Source organism: Solea senegalensis, linkage group LG3 (genome assembly GCF_019176455.1).
Source record: "Solea senegalensis isolate Sse05_10M linkage group LG3, IFAPA_SoseM_1, whole genome shotgun sequence".
Lineage (NCBI taxonomy): Eukaryota > Metazoa > Chordata > Actinopteri > Pleuronectiformes > Soleidae > Solea > Solea senegalensis.
The window spans coordinates 20,502,263-20,523,247 of record NC_058023.1 but is presented as its reverse complement, the minus strand read 5'-3'; the positions used below and the strand labels follow the sequence as shown (position 1 = coordinate 20,523,247).

The following is a 20,985-nucleotide window of genomic DNA, read 5'->3' as shown; positions in this document are numbered from 1 at the left end:
GGGCAACATATGAAGGTTTTCCACTCACTGAGAGCTGCTATTTTCCACGTCATATATTCAAACCAAAACAAACCACTTCTGAATCCAAAAGATTTTGAAGTTTTGATTATTGCAAATGAAATTTCTCCCTGAATAAACATTTTAGTTTTATTTTACAGATATTTTTTACTTTAACTTTTGTTTTGGATTCAAAACTTCATTCATGACCAGTTCTTCAGAAACAAATGTGAGCAAGTCATTTGTACTCTGCTTTACTTTTAAAGGAGGTATAAAGTGATTTTGGGCACTTGTTGTACATATATACAGTATATTCATAGTGAGGTGACTAGTTTCTCCCCATCATATGCCTTTTAGTATTTCTCTCTGGTTTAAATAGTAAAATATAACATTTTGGAGCATATATACAGAAAAGCAATCCAAAGCTAGAGGCTAGAATAGCAAATATTTCCACAGCTACAGTGAACTTCCCAGGAGAGCTGACATATGCTGGGATGAAAGTGAGCCAGACTGTGCAGAATATTAGCATGCTGAAGGTGATAAATTTGGCTTCATTGAAATTATCCGGCAATTTCCGTGCCAGAAAAGCAAGGATGAGGCAGAGCACAGCCAAAAGTCCGATATACCCCAACACAGCCCAGAAGCCGATTGCAGAGCCAAAATGACACTCCAGAATAATCCTCTCTGTGGCAATGGCAGTGTTTTTGTGGGGCAACGGCGGGGCGAGACTTAGCCACATGACACAAACCATAACCTGCAGTAGAGTGCAGCTAAGAACACTTGTTCTCTGACACAGGGCAGAACACTGAGGAAGTGTGTTTGCAGGCATTTTAGCCTTAAACGCCATGACAACTGCTACGGTCTTGGCTAAGATGCAAGACATGCACAGGGCAAAGGTGATGCCAAAAGCAGTGTGTCGCAGCATGCAGGACCACTTGGTGGGCTGGCCTATGAAGGTCAGAGAACATAGGAAACACATAGTCAAGGAGAAGAGTAGCAGGAAACTCAGTTCCGAGTTACTGGCTTTGACAAGAGGTGTGTGACGGAAATGAAAGAAAATGCCTGACACCAGGAGCGTTAAACCTGCTCCAAATAATGAGAAGGAGGTGAGGAGGGCACCCATGGTTTCTCTGTAAGACAGGAACTCGATCACCTTTGGAACACACTGGCTCTTATCTTCGTTTGACCAGTACTCCAGTGGACACTGAGAGCATTCTGCAGAATCTGGATGGGAAACATGCGTCACTGAAATGTGTTTTTGCTGTTAGATACATGTTATCAAAACCTCACTGACATAATAATGACTGATGATAATATTATATGTGGTGGAAGGTGGATACAGAACATTTGGGACACTGACACTGGGCTTGAGATTAATGTGTTAATGAAAATACAGCTGCATGTGGCAAAGTAAAGTATTTAAACAATGTGTCACAAAATGATTGGTAACATTAATTTGTAATGCATTTATTTCTGCTTTATGAATAACCATTGTTATGTTTTTGAGGGAGATACAACATTTTATTACAGTATAAAGCTCCACATGATCAGGCACCTGAAGGTTTCAGTGAATTGTCCCATCCGTGTAAACCGGGTTTTAAGACAATCTGATTCTTTTCTCTTAAAACTAAGGGTGATGGAGTGATACAGCAGCATGTCTATATGTTTAAAAAAAAAAACAGTTAAAGACCAGCTTGTGCAGGCCTCTTTATTGCCTTGAGTTTAACTGTATACTTGTGATTTGTCTGTTTTTGCCAGAGGCTTTTTTTGTCTTTACTGTTTTTGTTTTACCTTGTTGGTCTCTCTTTTTAATTTGTTTTCTTGTGAATGTCATGTCTGTGAAAGGTGCTACACAAAAAAAATGCATTATTATTATCATTATTATTATTTGCTCACTGTTGGAGTTGCTAATCTCTCCAGCGGCACAGGCAATGCAGGAGAAACAGCAGATGGGTTTTCCTTTAATCACAGCCTGACGAAAACCTGGCAGACAACTCTCACTGCAAACAGACTGTGGCCTCTGAAACAATACACAAGACCACTGTCAGAGTTTGTTGTTGTTGTTCAAATATGTCATTTAGTTGAGGGATATAATTTGTCACGAAGAGTAAATAAAATTGCATGTAATTTGTGACCTTGGTTACAAAATGATAGAAAACACACACCTTCATAACGAGTGAAAACATTTATACCTTGAGGGAGTCAGCGGGCCATGTAATCTGAAGTCCATTCATGTTGAACTGTTTTCCATCTGGTTGTGATGCATCATAGCTCCCTACAGCCACAAACACTGTGTCTCCTGCCTGGTTTTTCTGCCAGTTCACCAGTTCATATGTTGCTGCAGGGTCTCCATTTTTGTCAAAATACACTCTCTCTCCAGACCCAAGCGTGAAATTCACACCTTGGAGCTGCTTTGCAACCTTGTGAAGAAATGTGATGTACAAGTTAAAATAGCTATCTCATATTGATTTGTTTTGATTAATGAGCAGTTCACCTCTCACCTGTTTTAGTTCTAAATTATCTTTCCATGTACAGGACTGGTTTCCGACTTCACCGCTTTGTCCACATTTCAACATTTCATGCAAAGCATGTGCCACAGCATATACAGCCTTATAGACGTTGTTAGATATCCTTAACTCTGACACATCTGTGAAGGGATTGTTGACGTCCTGCAATCTCTCAGAGCCGTGGCACTGGGTCTGGCCATGAGTGGACTGGAAACTGCAGCCAAAGGTTTCTTCCCAGAACTCTTTCAGTATATTATTATGAGGGTCCTGATGTGGCCCCACTTTTAAAAGAAACTCTCGTAATCCTGCAATCTTTGTCTTTTTGATGTTGAAGCCCAGAGACCCTGTGAGAATGGCAGAGTACCTCTTATGGGAAAAATAACCTGATGTAATCCAGGATTCACTGCCAACCCACTGCAACCCAGTCATGTTTTGCTTCAAAGTTTCCTCAAGGAGGATGTCCATCTCACCCTGGGCGAGAAAGGCAACTAAAACTCTTGCACTTCCCTCACGGATCACTCTGATCAGCCTGGAAACCTGCTCCCTGCGGTCAGTTCGTGAAATGGCCACTGAGTACTCTACACAAACCCCTTCCTGACTTGCAGCCGCAATAAAAGCAGCCATGCCATTGTTACCATAGTCATTGTCACTTCTAACTGCCCCAACCCATGTCCAGCCAAGGTGTTTCACCAGTTTAGCCAGTGCCCGGCTCTGGTAGTAGTCACTGGGGATGGTTCTGAAGAAGAAGGGGTACTCCTTCCTGTTACTTAGACAAGCACATGTAGCAAAGTGGCTGATCTGAAAGACAAGAAGAATGACAGAGATAAGAATACATCGACAATATCTGAGTGGTTAAAGGGAAACAATAACATTCTCAGGATCTTTGAGCTCCTTCTGTTTTTTTGTAATATAGATCAAGTATTTTTTTTTTCAATGACAAATATTTACCACTGGTATTTGAAACGTCCCTGCAATCTGTACCATCACAATAGTGGAGGAGGACTCAGAGGCTCCAATGATGGCATGAACAGGTGACTGACTCCAGCAGGTCTGTCTTGGTGTCCTCTCCTCCTCATTCATCAGAGCCATCACGGCACGTGTCGAAGGCAAAGTCGAACCGCAGCTGTCGAATAGCTTATAACCAATGGAGATGTTAGGTAGTAAAGAACTGTTGTTGTTGATCTCTTCAATGGCAAAAATCATTGTTTGGGCAAATCGAAATTCTCTTAAATTTATCCTGAAAGAGACACAAGTATTTTTACTTTTCTTCCATTATGAAACAAAACTATTAAGCATAACACAGCAAAGAGTACCTGGAGCACTTGAGAGGCTCTGGAAGTTCTGTGAAGGACAATGGAGGATTTGTGATGTGACTATGGATGGAGAATGCTCCACCGATAGTCACGTCGCCCTCCTTTGATAACAGAGGAAACTCTGGACTACTCAGCATCTCACAGATGACGGCGTCTTCATTTGCTCCAAAGACTCCTATAAAAAGTACACATGATAGTAATGCAAGGACACCCATAGTCTCTCATCTGGTGCAAAACAAGAGGCACACAAATGCAGACCTGTGTAACCAACTAAACAAGATGGCCTGTGGGCAGAGATTTATAATTCTGCATCAGTAACTGTGGTCCAGAGCGATGACGTCAGACCACTTTGCTACCCTAAAAAAAAAAAACAACATGATGTCATGAGTCATAACTGTTGCATTTGTTGGGAGATTATTATTTTGACCTATTAACCAGGACAAAATCTCTTCACAAATGTCTGCTGGCAAGCTGCAGCACATTTAATAGTGTTTACTAAGTTTACAAGAATCATAAACTATAATCCTCATCATCATCATCATCATGTGCATCTTCTACAGCCAGATTCACCTGACGACACATTATTACAACTGCAGCCGAACATTCACTATACTTACTGCTATTGTGATAAGTGTGCTTTTATAAACTCTGAGTTTGGCAGCAAATTATGCGTTTTGTTTTGATTTACTTTTACATTACATTCACACATTCTATTTATGGGTGGTCTTTACTTGTCACAATTGAGAGTGTCATGTTTCTTACTAAGCACATAGTTCTTATGTATATATATCCATATATATATATATACATCGATATATATATATCAATTCATCTGTTTTTTAATATGTACATATATATATTAGCTGTGTCTTCTTTTTATTGATAAAGTATTCTGGTTCTGATCTTGAGCCAGTTCAGGTGTTTGCAGTGAACCCTTTAATCAACGCACACACACACACACACACACACACTCCCCCTCTCTCCAGAACAACAAGCTCGACATCTCACTGCAGAGCTTTATTCTCATTTAACAACAAGGAGGAGCTGAATTGAAGCCTCAGGGGATGAAAGCCAAGTAATATTTTTGTCTGTGAAATGATAGGTTTTATTGTTTGAGTGCACGCTACACACAGTGATACATTTGAAAGGAGGAAGCAATTACTTGTACTTAATTACATACAATATAAAATATGTGAGTAATAGAAACGCAAGTTGGGTTTACCGAATAATACATGAAAACTAGACCACCTAACTATGTTGTCTTCCCCATCATATTCTTCTTTGTATTCTTCTCTGGTTTTAATAAGATAATATAGCATTTTGGGATAAAAATGCAAAACAACAATCCAAAACTTGAAGCTAGAATTGCAAATATTTCTATAGCAACACTGAACTTTCCAGGAGAGCTGACATAGGCTGGGATAAAGGTGATCCAGACTGCACAGAATATCAACATGCTGAAAGTGATGAATTTAGCTTCATTAAAGTTATCAGGCAATTTCCGAGCCAGAAAAGCAAGAATAAAACACAGGATGGCCAGAATTCCTATATATCCAAGTACAGCCCAAAAGCCTACAGCTGAGCCCAGAGCACACTCCAGGATGATCTTGTCCTTGAGTTCTTGAAAATTCTTCAATGGAAAAGGAGGAGAAGTTGTTAACCAGATGATACATATGACAATTTGTATGAGAGTGAAAGCCAGAACGCTGAGTCTCTGCTGTGTAGGCCCAAACCATTTCATCATATTACTTCCTGGAAGTGTCGCCCTGAAGGCCATTAAGACTACTATAGTTTTCCCCAGGATACAAGAGATGCACAGGACAAAAGTGATGCCGAACGCAGTGTGTCGCAGCATGCAGGACCACTCTGACGGCTGGCCAATGAAGCTCAGAGAACACAGGAAACACAGAGTCAAGGAGAAGAGCAGCAGGAAGCTCAGCTCAGAGTTGTTGGCTCTGACAATGGGAGATTTCCTGTGCATGAAAAAAATCAGCGATACAAAAGCAGTCATGATGGTTCCAAATAGGGACGCTGCAGTGAGAAGTGCTCCCATAATTTCTTCATATGATAGAAACTCTATCTCCTTCTTCACACAGGCATCTCTTCTCTCATTTGACCAGAATTCAGGATGACACTGCACACAGGTGACAGAATCTGAAAAGTAGTGATGAAGCAGATCATTCATGATTGAGTTCACAGAGACGATGCCATTGAAAGTTAGGAATGTTTTTGTTTTCCCTGTGTCCAGACTCGTACCGCCACCTGATGGTGAAGTCAGATACTGCAGGACCCTGACACGCAAGTATACCGGGGTCGCGCAATGCCGCACACCAATGTGCGCAGAAGTATACCAGGGCCTTAAGGACAAGGTCATGTTGAGAAGTAATGGATGATGATTAAATTCACTGAGTAGTGCATAACTTTTTACTTATTATCAATGTCTGTTAAATTCAATCAAGTTAGTTCACAGAATCTTTCAGCTCCATAAGATCCACAGCTACGCCAATTTACACTGCTTGCGTCTCACTGGAGTCGCGAGACTAGGTTTTCTCGTGGTACTTCTTGCGCGCAAACACGTTGTAAACACAACAAACAGAGCAGTATTTATGCCGACCAAAGAAACAGGAGCACGCTGGGCTTACAGGGACAATTAATGAAATATGATGTGGTATTTTCCTACTCCCACGGGCTTGTGCTGAATTCTGCTGAATTCGTGCGTGCTGCGTATCCGCTCCGAACTTCCGCAACCGAGCGAACACGACGCGCAGCCGTTACCCAGACGTTCGCAACCAGTGACCTTTGACACATGGATGAGAATGGATGTGTATCAGCTCCGACATCGGTTCTGAGATGCAACGCAACTGTTATGCAAGCAGTGTAATTTGGGGTTTATTGTTTTCAAACCTGTATATACCATGTATACATATATGTATGTATACATGTAGATACATATATATATATATGTATCTACATGTATACATGTATATATATATATATATATATATATATATATATATATATATATATATATATATATATATATATATATATTCATTGCATTGCTATCATTTCATATGTGTGTAATTTTTTAAAAATACCCCACAAATCATACAGTACATTCCCCAGGGGAATGTTCTCGGATTAAGACTAAACCAAAGATTTTTTCAGTGAAGTGAAAAACCTTTGATGGATTATTACTGGACCTGTGACGTTGCTTATTTCTCCTTCTGCACATCTTATACAGTCAAAGCAGCAGACAGGTTTTCCTTTTTGAAGGACCTGGCGAGTTCCTGGGGGACACATCTCACTGCAAACTGACACAGGCACCTGCATGAACAACAACAACATTTTTCAGCTTAAATCCAACATTTTAACTAAGTCATAATAGAGTTCACATCATGGTTACTTACCAGTTTTGAGTTCTGTGCAAAAATGAGCGATTTAATGTACAGATTCAGCTGTTTGTCTGAAGGTAAAGAAGCATCATAAAGACCAACAGTGACAAAGTCCACAGCACCATGTTCTGTTGGCTGCCAGTTGATAATTTCATACTTTGCTGCTGGGTCTCCATCCTCATTAAAGTAAACCTCATCTCCTTCCTTTGTTTTGAAGTGAATCTTTCTTACATGCTGTAAAATCTTGAATAGGAGATCATTTAGTTAATCATATGACATACTTTTTTTGTTGAAATCAAAAACATGTTTAGGTTTAAAACTCACTGTGAATGGATCTGGCTGCAACTTGTTGTTACATGTTTCATTACAGCCAAGAACACGGTGAAGTGCGTGGGCCACAGCATACACTCCTTTGTAGACATTGTTAAATATAGGCATGAGTGACATATCAGTGAAGCTGTTATGGACTCCAGTCAGATCTTCATGTCCAGTACATTCTCTCTGATTCCCTGATGATGATGACTTTGATTGATTGAACTTGCAGCTGAATAATGACTCATAGAACTCTGTGAAAAAGTCTGTACTTGTTGAATTGAGTGGCTTCACGTCCAGTATGAACTCTCTCATGCCACTGACATGTGCTTTAGGGATGGACAGGCCTATGGCACCATCCAGAATGTGATGCCTATCTACTTCTGCAATTTGGTAATCGCCAATCCAGCCCTCACTTCCGACCCACTGGTATCCAGTTAAGTTGTGGTGGGTCAACTCATGTATTAGCACATCCATATCCATGTGTGAGAGGAAAGCAACAATTACCTTGGAGGTGGAAGCCTTGATAATATCAATTATCTTTTGTAGTTTTTCTGGTGGATCTGTTCTAAAAACAGCAACAGAATACTCCAGACAGACGCCCAGCTGCTGTGCAGTCTCTGTGAATATAGCCATTCCATTATTACCATAATCATCATTGCTTCTGATTGCTCCCACCCAAGTCCAACCAAAGTGCTTGACTAAAAGGGCCAGGGCTCTGCTCTGGTAGTAGTCACTGGGTATCGTTCTGAGGAAGGACGGGTACTTGGTTTTGTCACTGAGACAAGCACAGGTGGCAAAGTGGCTGATCTGAAGATGAAGATATCAAAAGTAAAATAGTGACACTATCATATCTCCTCTGAGCAGCAGGTAGAATTATTGTGTATTTTTTTTATTTTTATGAATCTAATGTAGTCATTTAAACTCACCCACCATTGGGATATGAAATGGCCCGATGACAGTAGCTATGGCCATACAAGGAGAAGAGGATGTTTCTCCTATAATGGCCAGCACCTGTGCAGGTCTGACACATGGTGTGTTGGAGGGAGCAGAAGTCACTTCATTACCATTTGCCTGTGCTAGTGCAGCTCTCACACTTATGGCAATGGAGCCACATTCGTCATAAATTTTATAGCCCAGTGAGACGGCAGGCAGTAGGTCTGTGGAGTTATTAATCTCCTCAACGGCAAAACGCATAGCCTGGGCAAACTGGAAACCCCTGAAATTCAAACTTAATGCAACATTAATGAAAAGTTTAGTTGTTCTTAGATAAAATATTACATTTAAACAGATTTCCACAGTATATGATTTACCTGGTACACTCCAATGGTGATGGTTTGTCAATATAGTTTTCCCATCGGGTTTTCCAGCTGCTGTGGAAAGAGAATATTCCCCCCAACATGATGTCCCCATTCTTAAACAGCTGAGGTTTTTCAGGATCTCCTCTCTGTCTGCACAGCAGCTCCTTGGCCTGAGAAAAAGATGCAACCAACAGCAGTTGTAAAAGTGTCCACCCTTTATCTGGACACCTCTGCAGGGACATCATTGTGTGACAGATAATTTAACCATGTGGAGGCATCACATGAACCTCAGTGTAAATCTGAGTCTGCACTGGTATATACTGGTATACTGGTATATATTTATACATTTCTGCAGCATATAAATCAATATTCATGTTTCATATCTCCGGACCTGAAAGGCGGGGTGAGAGGAGGGAGGTTCCTACACAGAATAGTTTGTCGAAATAGCAATATCTTGCTTTGTTTTATACATTTATACAATTAAATTAAATATGTATACATACATATATGTATATATGTATATATATATATATATATATATATATATATATATATATATGGAGAGAGAGAGAGAGAGAGTTATTTACCTGCTATATTATTGATTTATTATTTATTGATTATTGATTTCACCTGCTTGACTGGGTACACAGCCATAACAACAGACGGGTCTTCCTTTCTGAAGGACTTTATAAGTTCCTTGAACACAGCTCTCAGTGCAGATAAACACACACATGAACCATGTACAAGAAAATCCAAAAAAAAAAAAAGAATAGTAAGTCATTGATTGAAATTTCAAATTTGTGATCTGGGTCTTTTGATCTGAAGATCTGCAGCAGTGTGAGGCAGCATTGGTGTAGCAAGCAATGAGTGAGGGATGAATTGACCGTCTTTGTGTGAGAGTGGCTGTGATTTGAGCAAGATTGCAGTCAGCTGACTGTCAGTTGATTACAGCTGGGGCAGATGACTACTGTGTCCTGCATAACCTAATGCAAGGTGTCATTTGAAAAGTGAAAACATCCAGGCATGTTGTAATACTGTGATTACTTTACTTTACTTTACTTTACAAACTGTGATAAACCCAAAATCAGTAAGTAATTATTATGCATTCGGCTTCTGAGTTTATTTGTAATTAATTTTATTGAATCATGTTGCCCCCATATTATGTTACAGGTTACTTATACACAATATGAGATATTAGAGTCAAACAAAATGTTACATGAAATATAGACTTGCATTAAAAGGCACTTGCCACCTAATTACATTTAGAATTAGTTTGGTATCATCTTCCCCATCATATTCTTCTTTGTATTCTTCTCTGGTTTTAATAAGATAATGTAGCATTTTGGGATAAAAATGCAAAACAACAATCCAAAACTTGAGGCCAGAATAGCAAATATTTCAACAGCAACACTGAACTTTCCAGGAGAGCTGACATAGGCTGGGATAAAGGTGATCCAGACTGCACAGAATATCAACATGCTGAAAGTGATGAATTTAGCTTCATTAAAGTTATCGGGCAATTTCCGAGCCAGAAAAGCAAGAATAAAACACAGGATGGACAGAATTCCTATATATCCAAGTACAGCCCAATAGCCTACAGCTGAGCCCAGAGCACACTCCAGGATGATCTTGTCCTTGAGTTCTTGAAAATTCTTCAATGGAAAAGGAGGAGAAGTTGTTAACCAGATGATACATATGACAATTTGTATGAGAGTGAAAGCCAGAACGCTGAGTCTCTGCTGTGTAGGCCCAAACCATTTCATCATATTACTTCCTGGAAGTGTCGCCCTGAAGGCCATTAAGACCACCATAGTTTTCCCCAGGATACAAGAGATGCACAGGACAAAAGTGATGCCGAACGCAGTGTGTCGCAGCATGCAGGACCACTCTGACGGCTGGCCAATGAAGCTCAGAGAACACAGGAAACACAGAGTCAAGGAGAAGAGCAGCAGGAAGCTCAGCTCAGAGTTGTTGGCTCTGACAATGGGAGATTTCCTGTGCATGAAAAAAATCAGCGATACAAAAGCGGTCGTGAATGTTCCAAATAGGGACGCTGCAGTGAGAAGTGCTCCCATAATTTCTTCATATGATAGAAACTCTATCTCCTTCTTGACGCAGGCATCTCTTCTCTCATTTGACCAGAATTCAGGATGACACTGCACACAGGTGACAGAATCTGAAAAGTAGTGATGAAGCAGATCATTCATTATTGAGTTCACAGAGACGATGCCATTGAAAGTTAGTAATGTTTTTGTTCTTTAAAACAATAAGCCAATACCAACTGTAAAAACAAAAATATCAGACTTTTATTCATCACAATAACCAACAACATCAACACCACCAACACTATGAGCTTCCAACATGTAATCTGATTTGGTGTCAGGAACCTCTGTGCAGATGAAGTTTTTCATTAAACGAACAATACAAGAAGTGCTTCACATGATTAAAAAATATTTAGCCTAAAACGGAAATGTGGAAGTAAGTAAATGCTATCACAGATCTCAGCAATCATCCACCATTTTAATGAAGTGTCAATTACACAAAAATAAACATCCCTTAAGTGTAAGACAGTGTAACGGCCCTGGTATACTTCTGCGCACAGTTGATGACAAACAAAGCAACGGCCCAGTTTTTGGAAGCGCGCGCAGTGGGAGGATGGTCGGAATGCTTCCTTTTCCCACCGACCAGACTTGTACCGCCACCCGATGGTGAAGTCAGATACCACAGGACCCTGACACGCAAGTATACCAGGGTCCGTGCAATGCCACACGCTGATGTGCACAGAAGTATACTAGGGCCTTAAGGATAAGGTCTTGAAATAAGGTCATTTGAACAAGAAGTGATGGATGATGATTACATTCACTGAGTAGTGCAACGCAACCAGTGTATTTTGAGGGTTATTGTTTTCAAACATGATCATGTGATAATCATTTAACGGTGTCCATCACATACATGTATATATGTAGGTGATATATGTATGTGTCACATAAGTGTGTGTATAAATATATATATATATATATATATATATATATAAACATATATACATATATACACTTATTTATATATATATATTTACACACATGGACAAAATTGTTGGTACCCTTCGGTTAATGAAAGAAAAACTCACAATGGTCACAGAAATAACCTGAATCTGACAAAAGTAATAATAAATAAAAATTCTATGAAATTTAACCAATGAAAGTCAGACATTGCTTTTCAACCATGCTTCAACAGAATTATTTTAAAAAATAAACTCATGAAACAGGCCTGGACAAAAATGATGGTACCCCTAGAAAAGACTGAAAATAATGTGACCAAAGGGACATGTTAATTCAAGGTGTGTCCACTAATTGGCATCACAGGTGTCTACAATCTTGTAATAGTCAGTGGGCCTATATATAGGGCTACAGGTAGTCACTGTGCTGTTTGGTGACATGGTGTGTACCACACTCAATATGGACCAGAGAAAGCGAAGGAAAGAGTTGTCTCAGGAGATTAGAAAGAAAATTATAGACAAGCATGTTAAAGGTAAAGGCTATAAGACCATCTCCAAGCAGCTTGCTGTTCCTGTGACTACAGTTGCACATATTATTCAGAAATTTAAGGTCCATGGGACTGTAGCCAACCTCCCTGGACGTGGCCGCAGGAGGAAAATTGATGACAAATCAAAGAGACGGATAATACGAATGGTAACAAAAGAGCCCAGAAAAACTTCTAAAGAGATTAAAGGTGAAATTCAAGCTCCAGGAACATCAGTGTCAGATCGTACCATCCGTCGTTGTTTGAGTTAAGTGGACTTAATGGGAGACGACCAAGACGACCAAGAAGGACACCATTGTTGACAACAAATCATAAAAAAGCTAGACTAGAATTTGCCAAACTACATGTTGACAAGTCACAAAGCTTCTCGGAGAATGTCCTATGGACAGATGAGACAAAAATTGAACTTTTTGCCAAGGCACATCAGCTCTATGTTTACAGACGGAAAAATGAAGCATATAAAGAAAAGAACACTGTCCCTGCTGTAAACATGGAGGAGGCTCTGTTACGTTCTGGGGCTGCTTTGCTGCATCTGGCACAGGGTGTCTCGAATCTGCGCAGGGTACAATGAAATCTCAAGACTATCAAGGGATTCTAGAGAGAAATGTGTTGGCCAGTGTCAGAAAGCTTGGTCTCAGTCGCAGGTCATTGGTCTTGGAACAGGACAGTGACCCAAAACGCACAGCTAAAAACACCAGAATGGCTAAGAGGAAAACATTGGACTTTTCTAAAGTGGCCTTCTATGAGCCCTGACCTAAATCCTATTGAGCATCTTTGGAAGGAGCTGAAACATGTTGTCTGGAAAAGGCACACTTCAAACCTGAGACAACTGGAGCAGTTTGCTCATGAGGAGTGGGGCAAAATACCTGCTGAGAGGTGCAGAAGTCTCATTGACAGTTACAGGAATTGTTTGATTGCAGTGATTGCCTCAAAAGGTTGTGCAACAAAATATTAAGTTAAGGGTACCATCATTTTTGTCCAGGCCGATTTCATGAGTTTATTTTTTAAAATAATTCTGTTAAAGCATGGTTAAAAAGCAATGTCTGGCTTTAAATGGTTAAATTGCATAGAATTTTTATTTATTATTACTTTTGCCAGATTCAAGTTATTTCTGTGACCATTGTGAGTTTTTCTTTCATTAACCGAAGGGTACCAACAATTTTGCCACGTGTGTATATATGTAAGTATATATTTGTACATATGTATATATATTTATACACAGATATATATATATATATATATATATATATATATATATATGTATGTATTGCATTGCTATCATTTCATATATTTATAATTTTAAAAAATACCCCACAAATCACATAGTAAATTCCCCTGGGGAATGTTCTCTGATTAAGAATTAACCAAAGATTTTTTAAGTGAAGTGAAAAACCTTTGATGGATTATTACTGGACCTGTGTCGTTGCTTATTTCTCCTTCTGCACATCTTATACAGTCAAAGCAGCAGACAGGTTTTCCTTTTTGGAGAACCTTGCGAGTTCCTGAGGGACACATCTCACTGCAAACTGACACAGGCACCTGCATGAACAACATGTCTTATTAGTGTTCAGTCAGGTCATAATTAAACAACTATATTACAGGTCACATCATGGTTACTTACCAGTTTTGAGTTCTGTGCAAAAATGAGAGATTTATTGTACAGATTCAGCTGTTTGTCTGAAGGTAAAGAAGCATCATAAAGACCAACAGTGACAAAGTCCACAACACCATGTTCTGTTGGCTGCCAGTTGATAATATCATACTTTGCTGCTGGGTCTCCATCCTCATTAAAGTAAACCTCGTCTCCTTCCTTTGTTTTGAAGTGAATCTTTCTTACATGCTGTAAAATCTTAAATAGGAGATCATTTAGTTAATCATATGACATACTTTTTTTGTTGAAATTAAAAACATGATTAGGTTTAAAACTCACTGTGAATGGATCTGGCTGCACCTTGTTGTTACATGTTTCATTACAGCCAAGAACACGGTGAAGTGCGTGGGCCACAGCATACACTCCTTTGTAGACATTGTTAAATATAGGCATGAGTGACATATCAGTGAAGCTGTTATGGACTCCAGTCAGATCTTCATGTCCAGTACATTCTCTCTGATTCCCTGATAATGATGACTTTGATTGATTGAACTTGCAGCTAAATAATGTCTCCCAGAACTCTGTGAAAAAGTCAGTACTTGAATTGAGTGGCTTCACGTCCAGCATGAACTCTCTCATGCCACTGACATGTGCTTTAGGGATGGACAGGCCTATGGAACCATCGAGAATGTGATGCCTATCTAGTTTTGCAATTTGGTAATCACTAATCCAGCCCTCACTTCCTACCCACTGGTATCCAGTTATGTTGTAGTGGGTCAACTCTTGTATTAGCACATCCATATCCATGTTGGAGAGGAAAGCAACAATTACCTTGGAGGTGGAAGCCTTGATAATATCAATTATCTTTTGCATTTTTTCTGGTGGATCTGTTCTAAAAATAGCAACAGAATACTCCAGACAGACACCCAGCTGCTGTGCAGTCTCTGTGAATATAGCTATTCCATTATTACCATAGTCATCATTGGTTCTGATTGCTCCCACCCAAGTCCAACCAAAGTGCTTGACTAAAAGGGCCAGGGCTCTGCTCTGGTAGTAGTCACTGGGTATTGTTCTGAGGAAGGACGGGTACTTGGTTTTGTCACTGAGACAAGCACAGGTGGCAAAGTGGCTGATCTGAAGAGGAAGATATCAAAAGTAAAATAGTGACACTATCATATCTCCTCTGAGCAGCAGGTAGAATTATTGTGTATTTTTTTCTTTTTATGAATCAAATGTAGTCATTTAAACTTACCCACCATTGGGATATGAAATGGCCCGATGACAGTAGCTATGGCCATACAAGGAGAAGAGGATGTTTCTCCTATAATGGCCAGCACCTGTGCAGGTGTGATACATGGTGTGTTGGATGGAGCAGAAGTCACTTCATGACCATTTGCCTGTGCCAGTGCAGCTCTCACACTTATGCCAACAGAGCCACAATCGTCATAAATTTTATAGCCCAGAGAGACGGCAGGCAGTAGGTCTGTGGAGTTATTAATCTCCTCGATGGCAAAACGCATAGCCTGGGCAAACTGGAAACCCCTGAAATTCAAACTTATTGCAAACATTAATGAAAAGTCCTGTATGATAAAATGTTACATTTAAACAGATTTCCACAGTGTATAATTTACCTGGTACACTCCAGTGGTGATGGTTTGTCAATATAGTTTTCCCATCGGGTTTTCCAGCTGCTGTGGAAAGAGAATATTCCCCCCAACATGATGTCCCCATTCTTAAACACCTGAGGGTTTTCAGGATCTCCTCTCTGTCTGCACATCAGCTCCTTGGCCTGAGAGAAAGATGCCACCAACAGCAGCTGTAAAAGTGTCCACCCTTTATCTGGACACCACTGTAGGGACACCATTGTGTGACAGATCATTTAACCACATGGAGGCATGAACCTCCATGTGAATCGGAGTCTGCACTGGGATTTATACATGTTTGCAGCTTAGAAATTCATATTCATGTTCAATTTCTCTGGGACGAGAGGAGGGAGGTTCTTGTACAGGATAGTTTGCATAGATAGCAACGTAATGGCTGTTTGTTGTAGCTAGTTGTTTTTAGCGGCACCAGCTGTTAGCCGCAGATTCCAGCTCCAAGTGGACTTAAAACACACCAGCGGCTCGTTGTTTACCGTGTCCGACACAAAGTCTCTGGTCTCCGGGTTTCTATTGTACACTCCATACTCTGGGTTTCAGCTATCTGCTGTTTCATCTCTTGCTCACAGCTTGCTAGCTAGCTCATGCAGAGAAACGCAGGTTCAACTTCCAAGTTGAATTGAAACACAGTGTGTCTGGAAGCTCCACAAACTAAAAAAGTTTCAAAAAGTTTCAAAAATACAAGCAGGCACAGGGCGCTTGAGAGAGAGCTTGTCACCATACATGATAGAAGGTTAATTGTAATGTTGTTTGAAGTTGTTCCCCTGTACCTACCTGTTATGCTTTTATTGTTAAGAAGCTACAATAAATCTCATATTCAAAATTGTAATTGCTCACTTTGTTTAAATACTTTTACATTTACTTCTAAAACTTAAGTTTTATATCAGAACATGATCTGGTAAGCTTGTACATATACTAAAGTATTGCTTTCAAGTACTTATACAAGACTGTTTATTACTAATTTAATCATTCTTCCTCGTTCATCTCGGCGCTAGCTCTGTGCTAGCTGTGAAAGCATGTGCAGTGTGTGTGCGCAGTCGTAACTTTTCTCGCGGTTCTCAATTCATATTCATGTTGAATAAATCACAACCGGGTATGTGCGCTTCTTTTTGACAGCTATCTGACCCCATAGTGATACAAATCACTTCCTGTGTGCAGATGTAAAAATCCAAAGAGAATGAAATAAACGTTCAAGTTATACAACAAATTACAGATTTTAGGCTTTATTGCATTTCTAGGTGTCACAACTTTTCAGGAAATGTGTTTTTTATGTAGTTTAATATGTTCATATAAAAGGAAACTCCATACAGAATTCATCAAGCTTGTTATAGTGGACGAATGAAAGTCCACTGGGATTTTAAGATGAGTGGTATAATTACTTTATTGCCCCCAGAGAATGAACAGTATTTAGATTTGTACAAACATAGACCAATCACCGGTCAATAATGTTTAGTTTGAGTCACATGATTTTCTAAAATGTGTGTAAATTATGATGGTGTTACCACAATAATGAGTGATTTATATTTTTATTTTATTTTTTTTGGAATCTGCGCATCTGTCCATTCTGACAGACAGATCTACAGCACATCTCTCCGTCCTAATGGACAGATCTGATGTCCACCTGTCCGTCCTGACAGAGGGATCCCTCCTCTGTGGCTCTTCCTGAGGTTTCTCCCATTTTTTCGCTGTGGAAAGGTTTTTGTGGCGTTTGTCCTCACTCGATGTGAGGGTGTAAGGACAGAGGGTCTGAGGACAAAGGGAGTCACTTGCTGTATAGGCTGCAACTGTGTTTGTGATGTTGGGTTTTATAAATAAAATTGAGACACGAAGTGACAAAGAAATACTTTTGGGGGGTTCAATTATCACATAATAATGGATGTTTTGCTTCTGATGCACTGATTCCTACAGGAAGGAAGAGAATAATCTGTAGAAAGGATGTGAAGGATATTTTATTATTCCTGCCTCTGCAGAGACACTGTGAGGTTTTTAACACATTTTAAAACCAAATTTAATCACGTGTGATTACCCTTTTCCCATCAAATGTTTCTTTGTGTTCAGTTCAGGTTTGAGTACAATAATGAAACATTTTGGAGCAAATATGCAGAAAAGTATCCCATAACTAGAGGCTAAAATAGCAAATATCTCCACAGCCACAGTGAATTTCCCAGGTGAGCTGACATAAGCCGGAATAAATGTGATCCAGACTGCACAGAATATTAACATGCTGAACGTGATGAATTTAGCTTCGTTAAAATTATCTGGCAACTTCCGAGCCAAAAAGGCGAGAACGAAACATAACAAAGCTAAGAGTCCTATGTATCCTAACACAGCCCAGAAGCCGACAGGTGAACCCAGAGCACACTCCAGTATTATCTTCTCTTTATAGTGTTTGATGTTTTTGAAGGGTAATGGAGGTTTGATCGTCAGCCACAGAATACAAATTAAAACCTGTATGAGAGTGAAAGCCAGAACACTGAGTCTCTGCTGTGCCGGTCCAAACCACTTCATCATATTACTGCCTGGAAGTGTCGCTTTAAAGGCCATTAAAACAACTATGGTTTTCCCCAGAATACAAGAGATACAGAGGACAAAGGTGATGCCGAACGCAGTGTGTCTCAGCATGCAGGACCACGCTGACGGCCGGCCGATGAAGGTCAGAGAACACAGGAAACACAGAGTCAAGGAGAAGAGCAGCAGGAAGCTCAGCTCAGAGTTGTTGGCTTTTACCAAGGGAGTGTCCTTATTGATCAGAAAAAGTGTGGCCACAAGTAAGGTAAGAACGACTCCAAAGAGAGTGAAAAACACAAGTATTTTACTCATCACCTCTGGGAAGGAGAGGAACTCAATGTCTTTCAGAATACATGCATCTCTGTTTTGATTTGACCAGTACTCTTCAGGACACTTGCTGCATCCATTAGCATCTGTAATAGAAATGTGGTTTGTTACATACCAAAAACACGAGTAAGACTTTTTACCATCGCAAACTTTAACATGACACAGTGCAAGCAGACAAACAGTGTGTCCAAGTTGCCGTATGTTGGGTTGGTGGCACCTGTGGTGTTGCTGATTTCTCCCTCTGCACATGGTACGCAGTCGTAGCAGCACACGGGCTTTCCTTTTTGAAGGACTTTACGCGTTCCTGGATGGCAGCTTTCACTGCAAACTGATACAGGCAACTTTGAATGAGAGGAGAAAGAAACAGTGACGTCATTGTCAAACTACAAGGCCACAGCAGAAATGGATAGGCTACTTTTTTATAATTGCCTCTTTGTTTCCTCCAGGCCACATTATGTCTTCAGTCCTGAGGGCAAACCTTTGTCCTGAAGGCAGAGAGGCATCATAGTAACCAACAGGTTTAAAGAGGACCGACCCATCTGATTCACGCTGCCAGTTCACCACCTCATACCGAGCCACAGCAGCTCCCGTTCTGTCAAACCACACTTGGTCCCCATTTTTAATTGTGAAGTTCACGTGTTTCAAAGAATTCACTACCTAAAATTTCAGAACTGAATGTTAGCACTAAGTTACATGTGACTAATGCAGAGTGTTGACATCAGTTAACTTTACCTGCCAGGGATTTACATTCACTGTCTTGTCACACCCCCCGTTGTAATTACACTTCAGTATGCTGTGCAGAGAATAGGCCACGGCATAGATGGCTTTGTAGATGTTGCTGGAGTATCTCAGCTCTGCCACATCATCATCATCATCATCTTTGAGCTCGATAAGTTTTTGGTTTTCTTTGCATGGTACAGTCTCTGCCATGGTGCCCCCACTGTTCTCCTGGCAGTCTCTCTCCCAGAAACCTTTGATCAAAAAATCATCCAAACCGCTGATGTTGGCCTTTTGCACAGCAAAGCCCAGTGAACCTCCCAGCACACTAAAGCTGGTGGGAGTGACAAGACTGTCAGCAGTGATCCAGGCCTCCACACCAATGAACTGACGGCCTGTAATGTTGTGCAGACTCAGCTGCTCCAAGAGGTTGTTCATCTCTACGTGGGCCAGGAAACCCACAATGACCTGTGCGGTGCTTTTACGGATCACTTCGACCACTTTCATCAGTTTTTCTGGCTCTGCTCTGTGAAATTTCTCGGTGTACTCCACACACACACCCTCCTCTCTGGCTGCAGTAAGGAAGATGGCCATGCCGTTGTTGCCATAATCACTGTCACTGTTGACTGCCCCGACCCACGTCCAACCAAAGTGTTTGACCAGCTGAGCAAGGGCCCTGCTTTGATAGAGGTCACTGGCAATGGTTCGAAAAAAAGAGGGAAATGCCTTCCTGCTGCTTAAACACTCACAAGTAGCTGAATGACTTATCTGATGATCATTTACAGGCAAAGAGAGAGAGAACAAGAGAGAGAGACTATGAAAGAGTTTGCTCAAAATACACCAAATAACCCCCACAGGCACTTTTTACTTACCACTGGTATTTTGAACGGTCCTGTAGTACGCGACAATACTATTGTTGAAGAAGACTCAGACTCTCCAATGATCGCATGAACAGCTGATTTACCGAAGCATGTCTTCCCCGCAGTCTGCTCATCACCGTTCATCAGGGCCATCACTGCACGCATGGAGGACAATGTTGAGCCACAGTTGTCATAAACACGGTATCCAACAGAAACATTTGGAAGAAGAAAGTCACTCTGGTTTATTTCTTCTATTGCAAATATCATGGTCTGGGCAAATCGGAACTCCCTGAGGTTGACACTGAAACAAAAAGAACAACATAGAATCTTGTGTTCACTGAGACAGTTTTGTTATACAAAGCCTATGCGACTACCTGGAGCATGTGAGCCGCGTCGGTTTCGCCGTAAAGGAAAGTGGAGGTTGTGTGATTTTGCTGTGGATGGAAAAGATGCCACCGATCATGACATCTCCCTCTTTCGACAACAGAGGAAACTCTGGACTCCCCAGAATCTGACAGGAAGCAGGTTCATCCTCTGCTGCTGCAAGCACGAACAGCAACTCTGCAAAAAACACCGTGATCACTGGAGACATTTTGTCCTCTCACAAGGTGATGAGTACAGAGTGCATGTTTTATAATCTTTGATCATCTCTCAGTGACAAATCACAGATGAATTAGGTTGACCAGCTTTAATTTGACCTTTCCCCCAAACATGTTTTATAATCCCTTGAGACCAGACCAAGGGGCACTCCAGTAAAATGATTTCAGTCCAGTTTCAGAATAACAATTATACTCTTCTGTTAAACTGTTTGTCAGTAGATGATTTCACTCGGGGAAATAAAATTCTAAAGTTGGAGTGAATTTTGCAGATTGTTCCATAACAAGTGCAACCATTTCACCAAGTTCTGAGTGGATTTTGGGAACTGAAGAGGAACAGATGAGATGACTTGTTCTCAGGTC

General features: G+C 40.5%; 4 protein-coding genes across 5 annotated transcripts; all 4 read right to left on the bottom strand.

Moving 5' to 3' along the window:
• Positions 1-10: 10 nt before the first annotated feature.
• On the bottom strand, positions 11-4,074 carry LOC122765744 (extracellular calcium-sensing receptor). 2 transcript variants are annotated; one of them, XM_044020144.1, is made up of 6 exons: positions 3,818-4,074; positions 3,453-3,741; positions 2,499-3,302; positions 2,190-2,417; positions 1,894-2,017; positions 11-1,221 (listed from the first exon to the last, which is right to left on the bottom strand). In XM_044020144.1, the coding sequence occupies exons 1-6, from the start codon at positions 4,030-4,032 to the stop codon at positions 326-328; spliced, it is 2,556 nt and encodes an 851-aa protein (XP_043876079.1). In that variant the 5' UTR covers positions 4,033-4,074; the 3' UTR covers positions 11-325. The 2 variants fall into 2 exon arrangements, with proteins under 2 accessions (XP_043876079.1, XP_043876080.1); XM_044020145.1 differs by having other exon boundaries at positions 3,453-3,638; positions 3,818-3,870.
• An 824-nt stretch (positions 4,075-4,898) lies between these two features.
• Positions 4,899-9,123, bottom strand: LOC122765741 (extracellular calcium-sensing receptor-like). The gene is made up of 6 exons (XM_044020138.1): positions 8,838-9,123; positions 8,458-8,755; positions 7,537-8,334; positions 7,228-7,455; positions 7,021-7,144; positions 4,899-5,971 (listed from the first exon to the last, which is right to left on the bottom strand). Exons 1-6 carry the CDS (start codon positions 9,068-9,070, stop codon positions 5,070-5,072), a joined length of 2,583 nt encoding a protein of 860 aa, XP_043876073.1. The 5' UTR covers positions 9,071-9,123; the 3' UTR covers positions 4,899-5,069.
• An 820-nt stretch (positions 9,124-9,943) lies between these two features.
• LOC122765740 (extracellular calcium-sensing receptor-like) lies at positions 9,944-15,868 on the bottom strand. The gene is made up of 6 exons (XM_044020137.1): positions 15,588-15,868; positions 15,213-15,510; positions 14,296-15,090; positions 13,987-14,214; positions 13,781-13,904; positions 9,944-11,001 (listed from the first exon to the last, which is right to left on the bottom strand). The coding sequence occupies exons 1-6, from the start codon at positions 15,833-15,835 to the stop codon at positions 10,094-10,096; spliced, it is 2,601 nt and encodes an 866-aa protein (XP_043876072.1). The 5' UTR covers positions 15,836-15,868; the 3' UTR covers positions 9,944-10,093.
• Positions 15,869-17,170: 1,302 nt separating this feature from the next.
• On the bottom strand, positions 17,171-20,618 carry LOC122766122 (extracellular calcium-sensing receptor-like). The gene is made up of 6 exons (XM_044020761.1): positions 20,401-20,618; positions 20,039-20,327; positions 19,182-19,934; positions 18,879-19,106; positions 18,667-18,790; positions 17,171-18,535 (listed from the first exon to the last, which is right to left on the bottom strand). Exons 1-6 carry the CDS (start codon positions 20,616-20,618, stop codon positions 17,637-17,639), a joined length of 2,511 nt encoding a protein of 836 aa, XP_043876696.1. The 3' UTR covers positions 17,171-17,636.
• Between the last annotated feature and the right edge of the window lie 367 nt (positions 20,619-20,985).